This window comes from Cebus imitator, unplaced genomic scaffold, assembly GCF_001604975.1.
Source record: "Cebus imitator isolate Cc_AM_T3 unplaced genomic scaffold, Cebus_imitator-1.0 Scaffold2, whole genome shotgun sequence".
NCBI lineage: Eukaryota > Metazoa > Chordata > Mammalia > Primates > Cebidae > Cebus > Cebus imitator.
This window is the reverse complement of record NW_016107317.1, coordinates 11684723-11703513: the sequence shown is the minus strand read 5'-3', so window position 1 is coordinate 11703513 and position 18791 is coordinate 11684723. Positions and strand designations below refer to the sequence as shown.

Here is an 18791-nt window from a genome sequence, read left to right as displayed (position 1 = left end):
TTTTTCTGCAGTTTTACCCTCTTTTAGTTTATGGGGTGTTTTTTGTGTTCTAGGTCCTGTGCATAGCACAGCAGCTCATCCCCACCTCTGTCCCTTCTGAATGGGCAGATCATGAGTACTCCCTGGGTAAAGTGCCTGACGGCCAGACCCACTAAATAATCTCCACCTAGACCTAGCAGTTCCCCTCTATTTTGTTAACTGCTGAAGTGTAAATATTTCACCCAGCTTCTTCAGCTGTCTTCAGTGGAAGGCTTGCTCCAAGTTACCTCTTGTCACTATTAGAAATGGAAATTCTAGTTCATGTGCTTTATGTAGTTTAAATCATATCTTCACAACATGCTAAAAAGGAAACAGGTGGGTTTTCTTAATTCTACAGATCTAGAAAATAAGGCATAGAGAGTTTAATTTTCTTGTCATGGGTCATAGAGCTGATGAGTAATGAAATCAGACTTTGAACCCAGGAAGTGTGTGTTACAGAGATTTGGGCAAAGATATAAATCAAAACCATGTCAGGCATATACTGATGAACACTGTCTGTGGGATCAAGATGCTTTACGCAGTAATAAAGAGGTAATCAGGAATAAGGAGTGGGCTCCTATGTAAGATCAAAATATGAGAATTAGGATTTAGAAAGAAGAAGTACTGCTTAGATAAGAAGTAGAATGAATCTGAGTCAACTTCCCAAGTTCAAGTTGAGAATATGGTGGGTCAGGGGTAGACCTGGCGGGTTAGTCCATTTTGTGCTGCTAACAGAACTAATTTCAGTTCTTTATAAATTAGTCTGTGGCATTAGAATTCATAGTTCTGTAGGCTGGGAAGTCTGAGATCAAGGGGACTGGCATCAGTTGAGGACTTTCTTGCTGTGTCATCCCATGGTGAGGGGGAGAATGAGAGAGAGAGGTGCCAGGGAGGAGGAACGGGGAGAAACAAAAACAGGGTTAGTTAGAAACAAAAGGGGGCCAAACTTTTATAAGGAGCCCATTCCATGGTAATGAACCCCATCCTGTGATAATGTCATTAATTTGTTAAGTCTGCCCTTGTGGCCTCGTCACCCCTCAGTAGTCCCCACCTCCCAACACTGTTGCACTGGAGATTCAGTTTCTAAATGATTTTGGGGGGATATATTTAAACCACAGCAGGTTGTGTTCTTAACCTCTGTGTCTACTCATTTTCTTCAGTATAAACTGTTTTGTCATGAAAAGCATTCTTTTTAAAAGGTCAGACAAGTCTCCATCTTTACATGCTTCCCTTACAACTTTGGGCACAGCTTGGCAAAAACCTAGGCATCTAGAATTTAATATCCATAAGTATAATTTATTCTGTATCTTTTGAAATGTCCATATAATATAAACATATTACCAATTATTTAGTTCCCTATTTTTATAGATTCAGACATTTATAGCTTCACAAACATTTCAGTCTTGCAGAGAGAAAAAAATTACATGAATTTTGCCAAAATTGCCTATGTTGTTTTATTGAATTTGGTCAAGGTATGCAGGGATGACACATACACATCCAGTATTTGAACCATTTGAATGTCTGGTATGGAAATCAAATTTTTAAAATGTAGGATCTTCAACTCTGAAAACTTATCAGTGAATAGGACTCAGAAAGCTCCATTTGTATGCTTTCGTGAGCCAAAAAGTCCCTGGGCTTGTGTCAAAACAGGATACTATGATTTACCTCAGATGATTGAAACCCCACCAGGACAGCCAAGGGCCTTCCAGGGTGCCCAGGGCATCGAAGTACCCTCCACGTTATTCTCAGGGATCCAACGCTTACAGGTCACCAGCAGCAAGAGCCACTTCATTGCTTCTCTTCCATTTGGGGCTGATGCATTTCTTTTTCAGGTCCACACTAGTTTGGTTTTGTTATTAATATATTTTTTAAAAACGCCTTTTTCTGCCTTTGGTAAACTAAAGGTCTAACACATGTTCCAATTTCTTTTGACAGAGAAAAAGACAAGCATACGAATCTAACCTTATCTGTCATGGCCTGCAGTTAGAAGCAACAAGATCAGTAAGTACTGGTCCCTTTTCAGGCCTTGACTGACCACTGTTCTTGGGCAGCTTCCATTTGTAGTACTGGGGTGACATTGGAAACACACAGCCCTGGCCACATTTTAGTCATAGACTGGGAGAGGAGTCAATCAAAATCTGCATTGTATAGAATATATTGTTTTTTTCTGATCAAAACCAGCAGATCTTTTTTAATAGCCAACAAATTTTATAATGAATGCATGTATGAATGATTATTTTCTTCCTTTAAGAAACTTTTAAAAGCTTTTTTGTTAGACAAAAAATAGTTTATGATTAAAAAATTAGAAAAATTCTTATAAGGAAAATAAATCTGTATCTTAATTATCCATAAATAATTTTGCAGTCCTTCTGAGCTGTTTTTCTCAAAAAAATATATATACATTTTTTTCTCTTTCAAAAAGAATTACCACCTCACAGTTTTATAATTTGCTTTTTCCCTTTAATATATGGCAAATGCATTTATGTCAATAAATGTAATTCCTTGACATTTTTAACAGCCACATAACATTGAACAGATAGTAAGCAGTTCGAGATTTAGAAAATTAAAAATTTTTCATTATGATAGCACTACAATGAATATTCTAGTTTCTTACTATAATTTTTCAATAATTTTTACTGTAATTTTTCAATAATTTGGGTAGAGTGATAGACAAGTTTGGTTTTATTCATTTTATAAATTATTTTCATAGTTTTATGAAAGAACTATGATGATTTGAATTACTTAATGATTCAAACCAAGAAATTGTTTTTAAGGCAAAAATTTATGATGGCTTGCAAATCTGTTTTTATTGTTATCTTCACTTGTACTGGTGTTCTCTATGTATTTTTAAAAAGTTACCAACAACACAAGAAAAATCTATGTGTTTTAAAATTGTGAAAATAGTTGGTTTGGTTTCTTGTTATGTGTGTTTATTTTTCCAATATAGGTTTTGGATGACAAGCTTGTATTTGTAAAAGTACACGCACCATGGGAGGTGTTATGTACATATGCTGAGGTAATGCACATCAAATTGCCTCTGAAACCCAATGATCTGAAAAACCGGTCCTCAGCCTTTGGTACGCTCAACTGGTTTACCAAAGTCCTCAGTGTAGATGAAAGCATCATCAAGCCAGAGCAAGAGTTTTTCACTGCCCCATTTGAGAAGAACCGGATGAATGATTTTTACATTGTTGATAGAGATTCTTTCTTCAATCCAGCCACCAGAAGCCGCATTGTAAGTCTAAACCAAATTTAGTTGCTGTCTTGAGGTAATTTGGAACCTGCTGTTTTGTGGTTTAGTTGGTTTAGTTTTATTTTTAAAAACTGCACAGAAAGGAAAGAAATGTGCCAGTGGATTCGTGTTACAGTAGTAAATAATGATTGGATTGGTTAGTTACACTGTATAACCACATACTCTATTTTGGAATCTTTTTAGGTTTACTTCATCCTCTCTCGGGTCAAGTATCAAGTGATAAACAATGTTAGCAAGTTTGGGATCAACAGACTTGTAAACTCTGGGATCTACAAGGCTGCTTTCCCACTCCATGATGTAAGTTGAAAGACAAAAATAAACTGAAAGGCCTTCTGAATACTCTGATGTTGACAATAGCAAAGGGCTAACTTCCCTGACTGTAAGCTTCTTCCTTAGTAAAATTAAGGGAAAATACTGCACGATTACAAGCTCGTTTAGGGTAAGAACCAGGTCTTCCATTCACAGATGGATCCCAGTCATAAAGATACCCAGTTTTAAAGGAGGGAATAAATGAATGGACAGTATATCTCTTACCGTTAATGTCTAAAGCAGTATAGATTAGCAGTTAATCTGTTTTCGCATTTCTGGGACCAAAATGCCTGCTCTGCTACTTCCTACCTGGATGATCTTACAAAAGTCATTTAGTCTTTCTTCCTCCATTTCCTCGTCAATAAGCTGGGGATAAATTATTACCTACCTCATAGAGTTGTTAAGAGGATTAAATTAATCCATGTCAAATGTTAGTCCTTAACATATAATAAATACTATTATAAGTATTAGCTATTTTCATAATTACTGACAAGTGTTATTATCAACCAGAAAAGATTAGTTCTTTGTCAGCAAAATACATGTTAGACCTTCTCATTTATCATTTTCTGTAACATAGACTTTTCTTCCTCATCTGAACTACCATTTTTAGACTGTCCCCTGGAATATCCCTGGGCTTTTAAAAAGGCATGTCAGGGTTGTTGTGACAATGGCAGTATCTCAGATTGTTGACATTTTTTTAAGGATTACATTCTGAGACTACAGCAACTCCTCAAATTCAAGAGTACTTCTCTAGCAGAGAGCATCTCTTATGAAATGAAATTTTTAAAATGTGACCACTGTAAATGCAGGGACATTATAACTAAAGCTGTTTAAACTCTGTCATTGAAATAAGCTAAATACTATATCATATTGTATTTGTCAGTCAGATAAACATTCACTATCAGTTTATCTGACTCTGTAAGACCAAAGAAAGCAAAGACTGAGATTGATAATTGCTTCTGTGTGGTACATTTATTTGTGGATAGAGACAATATTGAAATATACTAAATAACATATTAAAACTAGGACTAAACAGTAGCTTGACACACATGATAAATTAGAGAAGAGGGAGCTGGATGAAGTAAATGCTAACCCTAAAAGACCCAATGTAGCCATCCAGCCTGAGAGTCCATGTGTTTTACTTTTGTGCCTCACTGAATTTAGCTAATTGTGAATAGCAGGACATGAATTTTGAGACCACTTGCAAATAGCTGTCATGAATATTAATTTGGGATGCCAAGGTTCTATAGCAGTTGACATTTGCTCCTGGCCAGCTCTTTTCCACTAAAGCCTCTTCTAATTGCAGTGGTCCTGTATATTCAGGCTAACAATGGTCCCATGTAGTATTTGAGAGGGAGGTGGGTGAAGGTCAGGGCCTATGCCAAGATTTAGCTGGGTGGTAATCTGGTTTTAGTGCCAGAAGAAGAAAAATGAGTCAAGAAAAAAGGCAGCTGAATTTAAGCAGGAAGTTATACACTTAGCTTATTCAAGAAACAAAACTTCATCCCTGCCCACATTCACAAATGACCACCAAGGAGGGCAGTACCATGCCTGCTTCAGAATCACTAAACACTAGATAGTATTTCCACTCCTTCCAGCAGATGAGGACCTCTTATTCACAACTGACTATCAAGTATTTGTATCACATTTAAGAAACAGATTTGTGAAAACATGATGATTATGGTGTTCACATTTCCTTTCTGTTTCACAGTGCAAATTCCGCCATCAGTCAGAGGATCCCAGCTGCCCTAATGAACGATACCTTCTGTACAGAGAATGGGCTCATCCTCGAAGCATATACAAAAAGCAGCCCTTGGATCTTATCAGGTGAGGGATTGTAGGGAGTACTCTGGGGGAGGCGCTCAGGGTGTTACCCCCATAGCAGCTGAATGTGACAGTACTCAAAGACTCTTGTTAGCTAGGGGAGCTAACCCAGAGTGCTGAGCTTCATTGGCCAGGGTTTTTATTGAGGCTTAATTATGTTGGCATGATTAATTGAATCACTACTTATGTGGCTCAATCTCCAGTATCATCCTCTCCCTGGAAGATGGACAGTAACATGTGGCTCAAAGCTCCAGTTCTCCAATCACATGGTTGATCTTTCTGGCATGGCCAGCCCCCACCCTGAGTCATCTCATTAGCGCAGACTCTCTAGGGGCACACCATGAGTCACTTCACTGGCATAAACTATCAGGCATAGTCCAAGGGTCCTACCGTGAATAAAAAGGCACTGTTAACTCAGGAAGTTCCAAGGGTTTAGAGGTTACCCCTCCTCTCGCCCACCCATCCCAGGAACTGGGATGCAGACCCACCGAACTCTGTATTGCACAGAAATAAATGTTAGATGTAGCTTCTATTATATGGTAAGACATATACATTTTTACTTTTTTTCTCTGTCTGCTACTAGGTTCTATTTCATTGTATCTAACAAGATACAATGACTATCTCAAGAGTTTTTCCTCCCAGGGTACCATGTTGGTTTTCCTCCAGAAGCTTACATTGTTTGGGCAGGGCCAAAGATATTGGCTTGTGGGAGATAGGCCAAGAACACACAAGCCAACAGAATTCCTGACTGAAATGAAGAAAATAACAGACCGATAGGATGGGAGGGCAGAATGGGAAGTGAGTTGAGGGAGTTATATTTGAGGAGGTGACATTTAAGCTGAGACCATATAATGAAGAGGAGCCAGTACTTTGAGGACTTGAGAGAAGTCCTTCTAGGAGTAGGGGCAGCTTGTACTGTGGCCCTGAGATGCACACACATTTGGCAAGTTTGAGGAAACATCAAAGACCAGTGCTAGTGAGAAAGAGAATGTTAAGACACGAAGTTAGAGGGGTAGCAGGAGCACTGAAAAGAATTTAGACTTTAATTGCAGTGAGAAGCAGTGTAATAGTTTAAATGTTTAAGTCATTGTATCCTGTTCACATTTTGCAAAGATAATGTGGAGAATGGATTATAAGGGGCACAGGAAGCAAGGAGACCACTAGGTAGAAGGCTGTTCGAGTAAGCCAGGAAAGAGCCTGTGGGAGCAGATTTGGGATGTCTTTGGGGAGTCCAGTCAACATGACTTGTTTATGGATTGGATGTGGAGAGCGAAGAGGAGAGGAGAGTTAACCTCCTGTCTGCCTGGAGCCATGTGCCTGTTCTTTTATGGTGTCTCAATGCCTCATGCACTTCACATCTATTTGGGAAAGCTACTAGATCTTAAAAGTGAGAGTTTTAAACAAATGAATAGTTTGTTTTGTTTTATATTTACCATGGGAAATTTCAACATATACAGAAATAGAGTATCATAGCAAGCCTGCATTCATCTGTCACCCAGCTCCAAAAATTATAAACTCATAGCTAATCTTGTTTCACTTTTACTCCTACTTCTTTCCCTCCCCACTCCCTACTCCACTGGATCATTTTGAAGCACATTCCAAATTTCATGGCATTTAAACATAACCAGAATACCCACTTTTGAAAAGGAAGGCGGCTGAGGTGGCTCAGTCCTCTAATCCTAGCATTTTAAGAAGCCAAGACAGGAGGATCGCTTGAGGCCAGGAGTTCAAGGCCAGCCTCAGCAAAATAGTAAGACCCAGTCTTTAAAAAGAAAAAATAATTAGCCAGGCATGGTGGCTCACACCTGTAGTCCCAGCTACTCAGGAGACTGAGACGGGAGGGTTGCTTGAGCCCAGGAGTTTGAGGCTGCAGTGAACTGTGATTGTGCCACTGTACTCAAGGGCAACAGAGTAAGACCCTGTCTCAAAAAAAAAAAAAAAAAAAATTGTTTTATTTAATATCATCAGATAATCAGGATTCAGATTTCCCTTATTGTCTGAAAAAACACTTAATGGTTTTGTAGTTCAAAGCAGGATCCAAATGTGGTCGAGGTTGCAGTTCATACAATCTCTCAAATTTCTTCTGGTCTCAGTTTCACTGTTTATTTCTTGTTTTCCTTGCCATTGTTGCAGGAATGTCTTGCATTCCCTATTTTGCTGATTTCATTCTCTCCTGTGGTGTTGTTGAACTTGTCCCTCTGTATTTGCTTTAACTAAGTAATTTGTGTATTTGCATTAGCTAAGTAATTGGATCCTCATCTAGAAGCTTAATCTGATTAAGGTTAGATTTTATATAAGAATACTTGATACATGGAGTTGGGTACTTATATCAGAAGGTATATAACTTCCAGTTGTCTCTTTTTTGTGATGATAGCAGCTATTAATGATTATTGCTTAGATTCATTATTTCTAAGGGATTTCATTTCATTATTTCATGTGGTCATACTCGGATTCCCTTCTCATTCATTTTTATCACCAGGATTACAGTCATGAAGAGGCACTTTCATTAACTCTTTACCCTGTAGAATAAGATTTTAAAAGGTATTTGTACATATGCAGATATTTTAGGTTGACATTCATGTGATGTTTCCATTTTATTAATTTCCTTTTATGTTAAACTATTAGCATCTGATGGCAGCGTTATGGGTTCTTAATCATTTTCTATGTGCTTTATTTTATTTTATTTTATTTGGCTCCTGATTATTTTAAATATATTTTGCTAGGGGAAATGCATTAAACTTTTCCCTGTCCCTGGTCTACATGTTCTTTCCCTTCATTGCTTTCCACTAGTAACCCCTTGAGAATTCATGCTATTTAACCTCATCTATGGTTCCCAGGGAGTACAGAGGGAAAATGGGCTCTTTCCCAAAAAGTAAACCAAACTGGAAACAGCAACCTATGGGAAACAGACTTTGCACAGGTAAAAAGGTTGCCCTCCAAATTCCCATTTTTACCCCCAGAGTGTTAAAGAAAATAGGATTTTCACAAGACAAGGGCAGGATCCTATAAAAAAAGGATCATTGTGAGAATAAAATCTAGCTCTTGGAAACCAAAAATGTGATAAGACAGAAAAACACCAATAGAAGGCATTAGAAAATGAAGTTGAAGGAATTATGCAGAGCATAGAGCAAAACTTATATAGAGATAGAAAAGGGGGAAAAGATTAAAAATTAGATCAGTCCAGGAGGTATAACATATAAATAATAGGAGTGTCAGAAACCAGAGGAGAAATAATGTGGGGAAGAAATCTGAGAAGTACTTCCAAAGAAGTATCTGAAGAACTGAACGTCATGAGTCTCTAGGTGGAAAGAGCCTGCTGAGTGCCCAGCCCAGAAGATGAAAATAGAGCCAGAGTCACTCCACCACGACAGCTCAGAATGCTGCGGACAAAGAGATCCTGCTAGCCTTTAGAAAGCAAAATGAAAAGAAAATCCTACAAAGGATCAAGACTCAATAGCACTGTACTTCTCAATAACACTACATACTCAAAGACAGCAGTAACTTCACATGTCTAAGGAAAGTTTGACCACATATATATAACTATATATGCTCAAACTGTTAAATATGAAGAATTTTCACAGGTTAGATGTGCAAGGCAATGGAGAAGGTGCTCCACCAAGAAGGAAGACATAAGATTTAGTAAACAGGAAATGCTAGCACAGGAGAGAGGGACATAGATTCCAGGTGATACAGTTTGGCAGCGGGGCTTGGAAAGTCATTAGTCAAGGTTGGAGGAGGCCTGAGGGCATTTATTCAAGGAGTTGAATAAATTTAAGGAGTTGAAACTGATAGATGATCTCATGTGTTTGAACCTGCTGAGAAAGTTACAAATTAGGGAAGAGTCTGGGGTTGAATTGTTGATAAGTACACAGAAAACTAAGCAAAGAACCATCAAGACAATTATTAACTCTAGGGAAAACAAGACATTGGGCAGGGAGGAAAAAGTAATTATAGCAATGACTTGATTCAGCTGTGATCAGTGTTTATAGAATCATAATAATGTAAAGAATATTGGTCTAACCAAAAATTATAATGTAACTATGTCAAGATGATGGGAATAAAGATGTGGATGTGTAGATGAGGCAAGGGGTTGACAGAGAGCTTAATCCTCATCTTCCAGAACAGAAAGTCAATAGGTGATACACAAAACTGAAAAGTCAATAAGCAGCACTTTTTGCATGTTCTTTAGAGATAGGGAAGCAAATATTGTAAGCATCAGCTATAAGAGTTTAAAGTGACTGTTTCTGGACAGCAGGAAATAGGGGAGGGGGCAGGGGACTGCTCCTTTTTATAACCAGCCTTCTAGAGCTATTAGACTATTTAATGACTGTACACTTGTAACTTTGATTTTAAAAACCAAAGCTGAATTTTGTTAAATTGATTTTAAGAGTTGGGAGGTGTTTGGCAGAGAGTGTCAATGATCAGAAAATACTGCATTTGAAGGAATCCTCATTATTTCCAGCTTTTCAGCAAGAACTGAGAGACAGATTTCCTTTTAAGATTTGAAAAAATCTTTCCGGCCTTGCCTGCAATGTAACAGGGATGCCATAGAAAGTATTGAACTCCTTGTCACAGTAAATAACCAAGAAGAGACTGCCTGACCAGATCTCTGAATACAGCAGGATATTTTTATTATCGGAAGGTTGGACCAGGCAACTTCTAAGATTCTTCCCAATTCAAATATGGCATTTCCAGGATGGATGGCTGATGAAAACTTATTATAGAAAGCATAACCAAAAAGAGGCCAAAGTGTCTCAAACCCATAGGCAGACTTCTTTCTCGGGCTCTATGCTGAACCTGCCATTCGCCTGCCTTCTGTGAGTCAGACAGCAAAGCTCCAGGCATGTGAAGATCAGCACACTGTTCCTCCCATTTCCCAGTTCCATTTTCAGGTCTGTCTCAGCTCTTTCTTTTTCCCTGTGGATGTGACACATACCCAGGCCTGTGACCCATGGAGCTGGTCTCAGACGTGCTTTGTGAGTGCTGGTCCAGCCCAGGGATGCTCCTGTCTGAAGTCTCCCAGAACTCAGGTCTTGCTCAGAGCTAAGTCCCCATGAGGATAAGACCAAGGAGTTCAGCCCAGCTCCATACTGAGCCTGAAGTTTCACGTAGGCCTCAGAGCTCTGTAAACCTCCTTGTTCTGCAGATCAAGATGAAGACAGAAATGAGTCAGTCTTAGGGAATGTCAGCAACAGCAGCAGTCACCTGAACCGTCTCTTCATTCCTAAACCCTCTTTCTGCCTAACTGTACTTGACTTCCCTTTCAGGAACAATTCTGGCACTCCTTCTTGGTCAACCTCCTTTCTTCTAATCTTGCCTACCTGACCTCTTCAGTTTTACCCCAGAGTATACCATTAATCGTTTTTTTAAACTTAGGAAAAAATAGAAGTGCTAGATATAAGAAATACAGGGTGATGGATTCCTCAATCATATGCATCCTCCCTTCTTTCACATAAGTTTGCAAAAAGTTTGGTCAGAGAGACATTCCACTGCAGATTAGTATTATTTTTTTCTTATTATTACAGTTGCCCCTTGAACAACGCAGGGATAGGGCACTGACAACCCACACACATACAGTTGAAAACCTGCATATAAATTTTGACTCCTCTAAAACTTAACAGTCTGCTGTTGACTGGAAACCTTATCAATAATATGAGCAGCCGATTAACATATATTTTGAATGTTATGTGTATTACATACTATATTCTTACAACAAAGTTAAGCTAGAGAAAAGAAAATGTTAAGAAAATCATAAGAAAGTAAGTGTACCATTCATTAAATGGAAATGGATCATCATAAAGGTCTTCATCCTTGTCTTCCCATTGAGTAGGCTGAGGAGGAGGAAAAAGAGGAGAGGTTATTCTTGCTGTTTCAGGGTTGACACAGGGAAGAGGTGGAGGAAGTGGAAGGGAGGCAAGAGAGGCAGGCACACTAGGTATATCTTTTATGGAAAAAAAAAATAAAAACCCACATTTAAGTAGACCTGTGCAGTTCAAACTTGTGTTGTTTAAGGGTCAACTGTATTTGTGATTTACATTACATTCCTTCCAAGGAACTTCCCTAGTTAAGTAAAAGCAAATAACTGAGCAGATTGGTCATGTTCATTTATCTCATGCATATAAAGAACAGTCATTTGGAGAATGTGTAAAATAGTACTGGTCTTTACAAAGAATGATAGTTATACTCTGTATTTATTGCATAATCAGCATTTTTCTCTTCCTTGCTGTATTTTATATACTTTCCACAGGCAAACCAGTGATAGTGATCGGTTCTTCTATGATGTGTAATATACTTTTTGTTCATAGAAGAATTCAGGGTCTGCTATGAAAATAAATGTTTTAAGGGTGAATGGAGTCAGGTTTAAGCTTAAAGCCTCCTTTATTTAAAATCAGAAATTAATATTAGGATGAAGCTGCAGAGTAATGATTTGTATCTTCTAAAAATAATTTCTGTCTTTCTTCAGGAAATATTATGGTGAGAAGATTGGAATCTACTTTGCTTGGCTGGGCTATTACACTCAGATGCTTCTCCTGGCAGCAGTCGTAGGAGTGGCTTGCTTTCTCTATGGATATCTTAATCAAGATAACTGTACATGGAGGTAACCGCTGTTTATTCCTTGTTGCCACGCTGAAAAGTTTATTAGACATAAAATTACTTTCATGGTCTTAAACTGTTTTGGTAAGACAAGACTGATTGCAGAACACGAATTGCTTGAGATGATATATCCCTTTTGTTCTGAGCCTAACTACTAAGTGAAATGGAAAAATTTTTTTCTTAGATAATCCAACCCAGTTTCTGACAGGAATATTACCCCTAGGAAACACTCCAATATTTTAAGACAGTATTTTGTTTGAAAAAGAAAGGACTGGAGGCGGGAGGATTGCCCTTGAACTTTTGGCCTCCAGAGGAATGTACACTCAGCCCTGCAGATGTGAGCCAAAGGCAGCTCTGATTTCTTCAGGGTTTCACTAGGAAAATTGGTGGGGGGTTTTGTTTGTTTGTTTTAGAAATGATTTCTTAATATATACTAAAAAGTTCTTGTTTAGAAACTCAAACAATAGTTGTTATGGTTTTTACATTTAAAAAATAGTCCATACAGTGTTTAAGAAAATGTAATAAAAAATTAGTCTGTGCTGAGGTTGAAATTCAAACACCAGCTGCACTGTCTAAAGGGTCATATGTGGGTGCCAGAGCACTCTGAATTTCACCATCACTATTCTGAATGTTGTTATTAGACCTCTGCTTTTGGTGGTCTCAACTTCCACTGGGGATGCAGCACGGAAACAGGCCTTATCTCTCGATCATCTGGCCCCTATCCAGGTGTGACAGCTAGATCAAAATTACTGGGACCAGCAATGAGCTGATCACCAAATTTTTCAAGCCCCAAGCATGTCAGCCTACTCCTGAGGCAGGGTGCTTACATGGCAACCCTGATGGATAGACATAATTAATTACCCTTTGGTTTTTTAGCAGAGGATTCTAAGCATGTTGTACCCATTCTGGCTTCTTAGCTTGAAAGCTGCAGATGGTTTTTTGAAGTACTGTTCCCCACCTCACTGAAAAAGAGTTTTGGACCAATGGCTGAATGTTGTTATCTTTTCTCTAAATTTGTCTTTGGCTTCTCTGTTGGTTTGTACATTGTTCTAGTAAAAAAAAAATCTCAAAAATAAATTTCAAAATGGAAAAGTTGCATTTTTATAAGGTCCTCAGGGGCTGTTTTGTTATCTCATTTTATGAAGTCACCATTATAGTTACATCACATATTTCCTAGCATTTCACACAGATTAACTTGCAGAAAATTGAGGGAAATTCTTGGGGATATACTCCCTGTGCCCAAAACTATTTGGCTTTAATTATTTATGAGATATCTTTAAAATATATAAATTATAAACATTTTCAGTTAGCCTTATAGTTTCTATCAAATGCTTATTTAAAGCTTCTGCCCCTCTTTTTTCTTTTTATTTTTTTGAGATAAGAGTTTTGCTCTGTCACCTGGGCTGGCGTGTGGTGGCATAATCTCGGCTCACTGCAACCTCTGCTCCTGGATTTAAGCAATTCTCCTGCCTCAGCCTCCCAAGTAGCTGGGATTACAGACGCCCACCACCACACCCAGCTAATTTTTGCATTTTTAGTAGATGCAGGGTTTCACTGTATTGGCCAGGCTGGTCTCGAACTCCTGACCTTGTGATCCGCCCACCTAGGCTTCCGAAAATGCTGGGATTACAGGCATGAGCCACAGTGCCTGGCCCTTATGCCCCTTTTAAAATATAACAGCTATATATAGATATTTATATACCATTAAATGCCCTTTTTTAAAGTGTACAATTGAGTTGTACCCCCTTCCCTTAGCCCTTGGCAACCACTAATCTATTTGCTTTCTGTTTCTAGGGATATGCCTATTCTGGACATTCAAGTATTTTAAATATTTTAAATGTTTTCTATTCTTGTGAATCCATTCAGTATGTAATAAAACTGAAAATATTAAAAATATGTAAACAGTTCAGGTGTTTTAAGTGCATTCACCAAGTTGTGATCACCACCATCTAATTCTAGAACATTTTTATTGTCTTCACAAGAAACTAGTACCCATTAGCACTCACTCCCTAATCTCTCTTTCCCTTGTCCCCTGGCAACCACCAATCTAATTCCTGTTTCTAGAGATTTTCTATGAACGTTTCATAAAAATGAAGCTGTACAGTATAACGCCTTCTGTGACTGTCTTCTTTCACTTCACTTACTGTTTTTGAGGTTCATTCATGTTGTAGCATGTATCAGTACTTCATTGCTTTTTGTGGCCAAATAATATTCCATTATATGAATAAACTGCATTGTTTATTCATTAATTGATGGACAGTTGGGTGTTTCTCCTCTGGCTATTGTGAATAATTCTACTATGAACATCCACGGACAAGTTTTTGTGGTGACACATGGTGTCACATCTCTTGAGAATATAGCAAAGAATGGAATTGCTGGGATATACAGTAACTGTAGATTTAACATTTTGAGGAACTGCCATAGTATTTTCCAAAGTGACTGCATATCCACCTGCAATATATGAGGACTCTAATGTCTTCACATCCCCATCAGCATTTTTAAAAAATAGCCATTCTAGCTGATATGAAGTGGTATATCATTGCAGTTTTGACTGTTTCCTCCAATGCCTACTGATGGTGAGCATCTTCTCATGTGTTTTTCATTTGCATAGCTTCTTTGGAGAAACCTGTTCGTTCAAATCCATTGCCTATTTTAAGTGTGTTGTCTTTTTATTGTTGAGTTGTAAGCATTTTTTATATATTTGGGATAGAAGTCCCTTATTGGATATTGTCTCAGTCTCTTTATGCTGCTATAATACAGTACCACAGACCAGGTAATTTGTAAAGAGTAGAAATTTATTTTTCATAGTTACAGAGGCTGGAAATTCCAAGATCAAGTTTCTGGCATTTGGTGTCTGGTGAGGGTTGCATCCTCTGGAGGAGAGGAATGCTGTGTCTTCACATAGCAGAAGACAGAAGGGCAAGTGGGGAGAACCCCCTTCATCAACTGCTTTTGTAAGAGCACCTAATCCCATTCATGAGGGAAGAGCCCTCTTAGCCTAATCACCTGTTACAGTCTCCACCTCTTTAATACTACCACACTGGCAATAACTAAATTGGAAGAGACATTCAAACCATAGCAGATACATTGAAAATATTTTTTCTCATTCTATGGATTGTGTTTTCACTTTCTTAATAGTATCCTTTGAAGCAAAATTATTTTTAATTTTGATGACGTCTGGTTTACCTTTTATTCTGTTATTTGTGTTTTTGGTGTCGTATCTTAGAAACCATTCATAATCCAAAGTCATAAAGTATTTTCAACATTAATCTTCGAAGAGTTTTATGGATATAGGTCTATGATTTACTTTGAGTTAATTTTTGTAAATGTTATGAGATAGGGTCTTACTGTACCATTTTCCATGTGTATATCTGGGTGTACCAGCACCATTTTTGAAAAGACTATTCTTTGTTGAATTATCTTGGCACCCTTGTTAAAAAGCAGTTGGCCAGAAATTAAGGAGTTTGTTTATAGACTCTCAGTTGTTTTCCATTGATCTACATGCCTGCATTTTTTGCAGGTACCACACTTTGTTGATCATTGTAACTTTGTAGTCAGTTTTGAAATTGGAAACTTCAAAATTTTGTTTTTCTTTTTCAAGATTGTTTTGGCTATTCTGGGTCTTTCGCATTTTCATGAGAATTTTAGGATCAGCTCATCTACTTTTGCAAAAAATAAAATGCAGCTGGGATTTTCATAAGAATAATGTTGTTTCCATAGGTCAGTTTGGAGAGTAGTGCCATATTAACAATATTAAGTCTTTTAATCTGTGAACACAAGATGTCTTTTCATTTATTTAGGTCTTTCATTTCTATCAACAATATTTTATTCTTTCAATGTATAAGTCTCGTACTTCTTTTTCCTCTTAAATTTATTCTAAGTACATTGTTCTTTTGATGCTATTATAAATTGTTTCCTTAATTTAATTTTTGGATTACCTATTGCTAGTGTATAGAAATGTAATTGCTTTTTGTATATTGATTTTGTGTGTGTGTGCTGCAACCTTGCTAAACTGGCTTATTTGCTCTAATTGTATTTTGAGTGGATTCGTTAGGATTTTTGTAAACAATGTCATGCCATCTGTGAACAGAAGTAATTTTACTTTTTCCTTTCCAATTTGGAGACCTTTATTTTTTCTTGCCTAGTTGTCTTGACTAGAACCTCCAATATAAAGATCTTAGGAGGAAAGCATTCAGCATGAGTGAGTTTTTCACTGATACTCTTTATCAGGTTGGGAAAGTTCTATTCCAGTTTTTGAGTGTTTTTAATCGTGAAGGGTGTTGGATTTTGCCAGATGCTCCTTTTGTATCTGTTGACATTATCTTGTGTGTGGTTTTTGTTTGTTATTCTATTAATATGGTATATTACAAGGATTGCTAATTTTTGTGCATTGAATCATCCTTGCGTTCCTGGATAGATCCCACTTGGCCATGGTATGTGGTACTCATTATATGTTGCAGGATTTGGTTTTCTAGTATTTTATTGAAGAATTTTGCATCTGTATTTGCCAGAGATACTCGGTATCTAGTTTTCTTATGTTGTCTTTGTCTGGTTTTGGTATCAGCATAATACTATTGCATAGAATGAGTTGAGTATTTCCTCTTCTTTGTTTTTAAAAGAGTTTATGAAACATTGGTGTTAATTTTTCTTTAAATGGTAGATAGAATTCACCAGTGAAGCCATCTGACCCTGGGCTTTTCTTTGAAGAAATTTTTTTTTCTGTCAGTTCAATCTCTTTATTTGTTATAGTTCTATTCAAGTTTTCTTTTTTAGTTAGCTTAAGTAGTCCATAGTCCATATTTGTCTAGGAATTCATCCATTTTATCTAGGTTGTCTAATTTGTTGCCTTATAATTATGCATAGTAATCCCTTATAATTCTTTTTATTTTTGCAAGAGTAACAGAAATGTTCCCCTTTTGTTTCTGATTTTAACCCATTGAGTCTTCTCTCCTTTTTTCTTGGTCAGCCTAAGTTTGCCAATTTTGTTATCTTTTCAAAGAACCAACTTTTGTTGATTTTTTTCTGTTACTTTAATGTCCTCTGTTTCATTTATTTCTGCTTCTGCCTTTTGATTTTAATATTTAGTTCATTTATATTTAATGTAATTACTCATCAAGTAGAAGTTAAATCTGCCATTTTGCTGTTTGTTTAATATATGTCTTTTTGTCTCTTGTTTTTCTGTTCCTTCATTGCTACTTTTTTTGTGTGTTAAATAGATATTTCTAGTATGCCATTTTAATTCCATTGTTTTTTCTTGATCTTTAGTAGCTTCCTTAGAGATTATAATTAACAACTTATTTTAAAATAATATATTTTGAATTAATGGCAACTTTAATTCCAAATAGTATATAAAAAATTCACTTTGGTATTCATCTTTCTTCTCTGCTCCCTTGTGGTATCATCATCATGCAAATTACAACTTAATGCATTATAAGCTCACCAAGTTTCATAACTGTTGCTTTGTGTCTTTTAAATAAAATAGAAGGAAATAGTTACATATAAAAATATACTACTTTTCATATTTCTATATGTAGTTAGCTCTATTACTGCTTTTGATTTCTTTAGTGGGATTAGAGTTACTATCAAGTGTCTATTTATGACTGAAGGACATGCTTAGTATAGGTTAAGCGTTCGTTGTCTACAATGCTTGGGACCAGAAGCATTGCAGATATCAGATTATTTTCAGATTTTGGAAAATTTGCATTACACTTACCATTTGAGCATTTCAAATCCAAAATGTTTCAGTGAGCATTTTCCTTGAGTATTATGTCAACACTTGAAACGTTTTAGATTTTGGAGCCTTTCAGATTCAGGTTTTTGGATTAAAGGTGTTCAATCTGTGTTTCTAGTAAGGCAAGTAATATGGTTTGGCTATGTCCTCACCCAAATCTCATGTAGAATTGTAGACCCCATAATTCCCACATGTTATGGGAGGGTCCTGCTGGGAGATAATTGAATCATGGGGGAAGTTCCCCCATATTGTTCTCAAGGTAGTGAATAAGTCCCACAAGATCTGATGGTTTTATAAGGGGGAACCTTTTTCACTTTGCTTTTATTATCTCTTTCCTGCCGCTATGTGAGACATGCCTTTTGCCTTCTACCATGATTGTGAGCCCTTCTGAGACATGTGGAACTGTGAGTCCATTAAACCTTTTTTTCTTTATAAATGAACCAGTATCAGCTATATCTTTATCAGTAGTGTGAAAACAGACTAATATAGCAGGCCTTTGCCAACAACAGAGTCTTTCAGATTTTCTTTATCTGGGGATGCCCTAATTTCTCCATTTTTGAAGGATGGGTTTGCTAGATATAGAATACGTGGTTGACAGTCTTTATTTCAGCACTTTCAATATATCATCCTGTTGCCTCTGGCCTCCATGGTTTCTGTGAAAACCTAGCTGTTAATCTTACTGAGGACCCTTTGTATGTGATGAATCACTTTCTCTTTCTACTGTCATTATTCTTTGCCATGTCTCCTTTGTCTTCATCTTTTGACACTTTGAATATGATACTACTAGGTTTAGATCTCTTTGCGCTTATCCTAAATGGAATTTATTGAGTTTCCTGGATGTGCAAAATAGTGTTTTTATTAAATGTGGGAAGTTTTCAGCCATTGATTTTTCAAATATTATTTGTTTCTTTCTCTCCTTTTCTATCTGGGACTTCTATAATGTATGTGTTGGTATATTTGATGGTGCCCCACTAATTTCTGAGATTGTGTTCCTTCATCGTCATCTCTTTGTCTTTCCATTTCTGACTGGATAATCTTTTTTTTTTTTTTTTTTTTTTTTTT

General features: G+C 37.0%; 1 protein-coding gene across 1 annotated transcript in view; it reads left to right on the top strand.

Moving 5' to 3' along the window:
* Window positions 1-18791, top strand: part of ANO6 (anoctamin 6) — a 193237-nt gene that overhangs the window by 116350 nt on the left and 58096 nt on the right. Inside the window, 5 exon segments of the mRNA XM_017529706.1 lie at window positions 1954-2019; window positions 2966-3253; window positions 3455-3568; window positions 5292-5407; window positions 11868-12002. Of these exon segments, the coding sequence (XP_017385195.1) occupies window positions 1954-2019; window positions 2966-3253; window positions 3455-3568; window positions 5292-5407; window positions 11868-12002 (719 nt within the window).